General features: G+C 43.6%; 1 protein-coding gene across 1 annotated transcript; it reads right to left on the bottom strand.

Moving 5' to 3' along the window:
* Nucleotides 1-2,031: 2,031 nt before the first annotated feature.
* LOC115148620 (adapter molecule crk) lies at nucleotides 2,032-7,485 on the bottom strand. The gene is made up of 3 exons (XM_029690671.1): nucleotides 6,916-7,485; nucleotides 2,656-3,272; nucleotides 2,032-2,201 (listed from the first exon to the last, which is right to left on the bottom strand). The coding sequence occupies exons 1-3, from the start codon at nucleotides 7,133-7,135 to the stop codon at nucleotides 2,067-2,069; spliced, it is 972 nt and encodes a 323-aa protein (XP_029546531.1). The 5' UTR covers nucleotides 7,136-7,485; the 3' UTR covers nucleotides 2,032-2,066.

Here is a 7,485-nt window from a genome sequence, read left to right as displayed (position 1 = left end):
TGCATTTCAATTAACAGGTGTGCCTTGTTAAAAGTGCATTTGTGGAATTTCTTCCCTTCTTAATGCGTTTGAGCCAATCAGTTGTGTTGTGACAAGGTAGGGGTTGGTATACAGAAGATAGCCCTATTTGGTAAAAGACCAAGTCCATATTATGGCAAGAACAGCTCAAATAAGCAAAGAGAACCTACAGTCCATCATTAATTTAAGACATGAAGGTCAGTCAATCTGGAAAATTAAGAACTTAGAGAGTTTCAAATGCAGTCGCAAAAACGTTGTCTTTGTGAGACGCAGAGTAGGTGAACAGATGATCTCTGCATGTGTGGTTCCCACCGTGAAGCATGGAGGAGCTGTGATGGTGTGGGGGTGCTTTGCTGGTGACACTGTCTGTGATTTATTTAGGATTCAAGGCACACTTAACCAGCATGGCTACCACAGCATTCTGCAGCGATACGCCATCCCATCTGGTTTACGCTTTGTGGGACTATCATTTGTTTTTCAACAGGACAATGACCCAACACACCTCCAGGCTGTGTAAGGGCTATTTGACCAAGAAGGAGAGTGATGAAGTGCTGCATCAGATGACCTAGCCTCCACAATCACCCAACCTCAACCCAATTGAGATGGTTTGGGATGAGTTGAACCGCAGAGTGAAGGAAAAGCAGCCAACAAGTGCTCAGCATATGTGGGAACTCCTTCAAGACTGTTGGAAAAGCATCCCAGGTGAAGCTGGTTGAGAGAATGCCAAGAGTGTGCAAAGCTGTCATCAAGGCAAAGGGTTGCTACTTTGAAGAATCTCAAATATAAAATATATTTTGATTTGTTTAACACTTTTTTTTTGGTTACTACATGATTCTGTGTGTTATTTCTTAGTTTTGATGTCTTCACTATTATTTTACAATGTAGAAAATAGTAAAAATAAAGAAACTCTTGAATGAGTAGGTGTGTCCAAACTTTTGACTGGTACTATATATATATATATATAACTGCCCAAAAAAAGGAAACGCCAATAGTGTCTTAATAGGGCGTTGTGCCACCATGAGCCAGAACAGCCTCAATGTGCCTTGCCATAGATTATACACGATTCTGGATGGAACTCTATTGGAGGGATGTGACACCATTCTTCCATGAGAAATTCCATCATTTGGTGTTTTGTTGGTGGTCTCAAGCGCCACTCCAGAATCTCGCATAAGTGTACAATTGAGATCTGGTGACGTTTTCATGCTCATCGAACCATTAATGCCCTGTGGATGGGGGCATTGTCATCCTATAGCCATGTTAGCCAAAATAATGGGCAACTGGGCCTGCCCAGCATTTTTATACATGACCCTAAGCATGTTGGGATGTTAATTGCTTAGGAATTGCTGAGGAACCGCACCTGTGTGAAAGCACCTGTTTTCAATATACTTTGTATCCATCATTTACTCAAGTGTTTCCTTTCTTTTGGCAGTTGCTGTACCTGTCATAATTCTATCATAATATTTTTCATTTCAATACAAAAAGAGAACTTGGGGGTTTGTAGTGTGACGTTTGTAGCAGAGAGGGGCTGGGTTAGGGCCCCTGTGGTGAGTAGTGGAGTATGCTGTGGTAACTCGTGCTGTCTGTGAAGTGCAGCAATGGTCAGTTTCAGTCGCAGTGAGCATCCATCTCCACAAGAGGGAGTCAAAATTAGGAGTCAGGGTGGCTACTCTTCTCACTGCCAAGTTCACAGTCCATTACTACAAAAGGGTGATCCATGAGTCTGTGAGAGAAGCCACATATACACATCTGAATTGTGTGCGTGCGTGCGTATGTGTGTAGAGGAGGATTTCGTGGATAACATGGGAGAGGGGTCATAAACGCTGCTGTGTGTCGTGTATCAGGACTTCAATACTGGGGTGGAAGTGTAAACTCTATTGTGTGTGTATGTGAAGGGAGGGGAGTGTACTCCAGCCCCATTGGCAACAACAGCTACTGAGTTGCAACTCCTGACCAGTGTAGTCCGTATATCCTGTGTGCTCTTCCTATCATCTGTGAGAAACGATCACAGAGGGATTTTGTGAAGTGAGGAGTGAGACTAAGTGTGTCTCTCAGCTCTCATCCTCAGGGTGTTGGTGGTCCAGAAGCCGGACGTGCGTGAAGGGAAAGTGGCCATGCTTGCCCTTGCACTCGCCCTCCCACTGGCCGTTCACATTGATCTTGGTCACTTTTACCATGTCTCCGACCTGCAGAAACACACACAGGTTAGAATATAGAGATAGATTGGAAAGAAACAAGACCTCCTGGGGTCTAACGTGTGGCTCTTAAAAAACCCGTCTGGCTCAATGGTGATCTATAATTAGTTATTTAATGCAGCCTAATCAATCAACAATAATAGTAGAAGAATGAACACACCAAATCAGCTCTACACACACTTGAACAACCACATGAAAATGATTTAATAAGTTGGTTACACCCCGTACTATTAAACAAAATTCTGTTTTGTTTAATTTGAAATGCGGCCAGGTGCACCAACATCCAAGGTTTTTGTGGGGGGAAACGTTTCAAAATGTGTAGGAACAAAGCCTCCTCCTGTCAAACCGACCCCAGCCCTTGCCTGACATGCACAGTAGCTAAACTCTATTTAGTTTCTCTAAACAAGGTCAGTTTCCACTTCAAATACACTCAGGGATGGAATACCTCCAAGGCGAGGGCCGTCTTGTCGTAGGCGTTGGGCACCCTCTTCTGAATGGCACGGGCGTAGACAGGCCCGTTCTGCAGGTTGGGCAGGGGTGTATTGCCCACGGGCTGGGCATACTGGCCCGGCTCCCCCAGAGGCGGGGGCAGCTGGGGAGCTGCTCCGTCGGTAGTGCTGCCTCCAACACCTGACGCTACTCCGCCTACTCCTCCTGCCCCGCCGGGCCTCCCTGCCGCCGGAGCCCCCAAGGAGTTGGGCGAGGCAGGCCGGTACTTCTCCACGTAGGGCACGGGAATCATGCCGACACGGCCCTCTTGGTTGGCCGCGTTCCACCACTGCTCCTCAGGCTTCTCCAGCACGCGCAGCACATCGCCCTTGCGGAAGGGCAGGTCCTCCTCATCGTTGCCAGGGAAGTCAAAGAGGGCGCGAACAAACTCTGCCTCCTGCAGGGCGCCGCCCGATGCAGCGGCGGCACAGCTCACGAAGCCCGCATGCTTGGCCTTGCTGATGGGCTCGATCAGCGTGGTGGTGTCCAGGTAGTGGATCTTGTAGAACTCCAGCAGGGCGGGTAGGGCATCAAACTCCTGATCCCCGATGCGGAACCGTGGGGGGGCCAGACCTGGCGGGCGAGGCAGGGGTAGAGGATGGAGCAGTTTGTTATGTCATACCATTACCACGGCTGATCTAACAACGCATGGTGGACCAATGGGTGGATTTTCCCTTCTGCATCAAAGGTAGTGTTGCGCTAAATGAAGGTCTGACACTGATGCAATTAATTTGGTTGAAATTGTTTATGTAAAAGCTGATGTTGGCTAGGTCTCATGCTTTTATAGAGTTATCCCAAGCGGATGTGACCTAGGCTCCTGCTGTTGCCTGGCCTATTCTGGAGAAAACCACTCTCCTGGAACTCAGAGGCTACTGAAAGAGCCTCACAGCAAACAAAGAATTCTGACAATGGAGCCCTAACAAAAAAATGTGGCTCAAGTCAAGGAGTTAGCTGAAATAGTATTTAAGTCTCCCACGGCTTCACATACAGCATGCATACGCTCCCGGTCACAATTTCTTTGCAAGTTTATTAAGAAAAACAAATATGTTCAAGGGGATCGTCGTCATAATAGATTTTAATGCCACCCACAGTATCTGGGTCTAAGAAGACATAGGCCTACTCATTCAATAGTTTGATTCAATTTCAAAGCATAGCTAATGGTCACACCATTGTCTTCCGATAGGTGCCGTCATTTTAAAGTGACCTGCAGTTGCCATCTGTATTACAAATCATGGAACTAATCTCTAAAAATCATGATTTTGCTCATTCGCTTACACTAGTTCCTAAATCACTCCACTATGATACACTGGGCTGGCTACTACAGCACACCATGCTCGACGAGCAGTGCAAACTTGCTCCAGTTAGAAGCTTACTGCTAGCTTGTTTGAATGGCCATTGCGGTAGCTAATTTGCAAGCTTAAGTTGTATGGCACTAAAGTTATGGGACTGTTCTCAGAAATCATATGTATCTGACAGCTGGTACTGTGCCTCGCTACTTTAACATTTGGCCAGCGCCATAACGTCGCAGCTTGAGCAGTGCACTAGTCACGGCAGAACAGAAACTGCATTATCATGAAAACATGAACTGTGCTATTAGCTAGAATTTCACTACAGTGGATAGCTACAGCACCTTCAGAAACTCTGACTTTTTCCACATGTTGTTGTGTTACAGCCTTTTGTCATTGTCAAAGTAGAATTACTCCACAATACTAAACTAATTGACAAAGTGAAAAGGAAGGCTATACAAAACAAAAATATCCCAAAACATGAATGCTGTTTGCAACAAGACACTAAAGTAATACTGCAATAAATGTGACAAAGCAAAAAAACGTTTTGTCCTGAATACAGAGTTATGTTTAGGGCAAATCCAATACAACACATTACTGAGTACCACTCTCTATATTTTCAAGCACAGTGATGGCTGCATCATGTTATGGGTATGCTTGTAATCATTAAGGACTGGGGAGTTAAATCTATGGCAAGAATTGAAAATGGTTGTCTAGCATTGATCAACAACCAAAATGACTGAGCTTAAAGAATTTAGAAAATAATAATGGGAAAATATTGTATAATCCAGGTGTGAAAAGCTCTTAGGGTCTTACCGAGAAAGCCTTACAGCTGTAATCACTGCCAAAGGTGGTTATAACCTTTGGCGGTGAATACTTAAGTAAATGAGATGTATTTAATTTTCAATACATTTGGTAAAATTTCAAAAAATATTTTTCACTGTCATTATGGGGTATTGTGTGATGGGCGAGAAAAAAATATTTAATCCATTTTGAATTCAGGCTGTAACACAACAAAATGTGGAATAAGTCAAAGGGTATGAATACTTTCTGAAGGCACTGTAGGCTAGAAGGAGTATTCAGTATGGAGTGTGTGAACTGGCATTGTTAGCGTCCTTCGTTTCATATGGATTGATAAGACTGATTCAGCTAGCAAGCACAATAGCTTCTAGCTAATTTTCATGCACATTTCAAAATTCACAAATACTGGTCCAACAACCACTAAACTTAGTAAGGGTAAAATCAAGTAGTTAAGACTTGCTCAGGAATAAAACTATCGTTTTTGGTAGGATTAATTCAGACAAATGTTCAAAAACACACAAAGCTTTTTTTCTCAAATTTTGTGCAGAAATGTATTTACTTCCCTGTTAGTCAGCATTTCTCCTTTGTCAAGATAATCAATCCACCTGATAGGTGTGGCATATCAAGAAGCTGATGAAACAGCATTATACATTACACAGGTGCACCTTGTGCTGGGGACAAAAGGCCACTAAAATGTGCAGCACAACACAATGCCACAGATGTCTCAAGTTGAGGGCACATGCAATTGACATGCTGACTGTGCCACCTGCACAGCTGATGAAACTGAGGAGTATTTCTATCTGTAATAAAGCCCTTTTGTGGGGAAAAACTAATTCTTATTGGCTGGGCCTGGCTCCCTAATGACTGAGCACATGCCCAGTCATGTGTAATCCATAGATTAGGCCCTAATGAATTTATTTCAATTGACTGATTTCCTTATATGAACTGTCCCTCAGTAAAATCATTGAAATTGTTGCATGTTACGTTTATATTTTGGTTTAGTATAGCTACGTGGTTAGCTTCTTCCATAATCAAGCTTCGCTTGGTTACAGCAGAGAATTCCCTCCTGGATCAAGAGACTTGCTGTCTAATATTGGTTTTCTGCATGCAGCATTTTTTTAGTTACTTGTATAACTTTGAGCTGGGATGTCTGTCCTGCAAATACTTCAGGTCAGAGACTATAAAATGTTCTCAATGCCCTCCTTAGCATTTAGTTAGCATTCTCTATGGGATTTTACTTGTTGTACTTGTTAGCATTGCTAACCTTTGGATTACAAAGGCTCAGTGGTGTTTGAAAATAGCGCCCCTTGTGTTCGGTATGAAGGTATAACAATCTGGATATCGCCAAAGCTTTATCACGTCAGTGTTTGCGAGTTATCAGATATATCAGGCGCATGTCGAGATGGCATGTGCTAATTTCAAAGTTGCATATTTGAGTCGCGTCAGGGAGACTTTTTGCACTTAGCTAACCCCAACCATAATTCTTATATGCTACATGAATTCTTCTAAACTGCTGCGTAAAGTCACTTCTGATATTGGCAGCATCCCATCTGTCAAAAACACCGATCAGTGCAGATGGTCGTTACGATATCAAAATGAGGTAACAAATAAGAACTGAGCCTGTGTAAAAAAAAAACAGGGCAGGAACACAGACATTCCACACACACACCATTCGGAATAGTCATCCTCCAATTGTGACAGCCTGTCCATTCATTCACAGGATCAGCCCAACCCACCCCTTTCACTCCGTCTACCAGGTTCTTACTAAACAGAAAGTACCTAAAACTCCAGATGACAAAACTAAACAGACCTTTGAAAACCCACTATTAAACAGCTTTTTTTTAAAAACAGCCACCACCAGTCTTATATACTGTATGTAGTTCACTAAGCACACGCTAGCTACATGACCGCCACAGCTAACGACGTAACGTTAGGGTTGCTTCCGTTGCAACATAATACAGTATATTCAGTCCTTAGCTAACATCAGTAGACATCTAACTAACGTTAGCTAGATGTTCATAGCTTAGCCAGAGTTTCTAAACAAATAGCTATTGTCTTTGGTTTAGCTTAGCTAACTAGCTATGTATGTCTGGTGTAACGTTAGTTAGCTGGCTAGCTCGCTATTTTACCTGATCCAGATTGCCGGTTGTTGCTGATGCTGTTAATTATATAATGTGAGACTTTTGAGTTTTCTGAGACAGATAGCACGTAGTCCCCGGGACTGGTAATCGAGTCCCTGACCAGGAACACGCCATGTCTCTGACCCTGCAAGAGAGAAACCGCCTCCTGTCGGCTCAACCTTCCCCAGTACCAGCTAGCACGGTCCTCGGCATCAAAATTCCCGGCCATGGCTCCAAATCCACTCCGAGGATCCAAGGCCTTCCCCTTGCCTCTCCCTATTCGCAATCGGGATTCAACTCATACAAAAACTTTGGTTCACTATGGAACACGCTCCGGGAAAAAACCATGGCATCGATACCGCTTTAAACCGTTACATCCATGTACATTTCACCGACTCCCACGAAACAATACAGTTAACCCCTTAATTAAGAATTAATTGTGGCAACCAGAAATCTATAATTTATTTGTCAAGGCGTTTTAAAATAAATCTCTTAAGTAATTTGAAATATAAACTCAGAGGCTGAAATGGCGGATCTTTAGGGAAAGATTGACCTCATCCACCGGATGTAATGAGGTGT

Source organism: Salmo trutta, chromosome 15 (assembly GCF_901001165.1).
Source record: "Salmo trutta chromosome 15, fSalTru1.1, whole genome shotgun sequence".
Taxonomy (NCBI): domain Eukaryota; kingdom Metazoa; phylum Chordata; class Actinopteri; order Salmoniformes; family Salmonidae; genus Salmo; species Salmo trutta.
The sequence above is the reverse complement of the archived record's forward strand: the minus strand, read 5'-3'. Positions and strand labels throughout refer to the sequence as shown.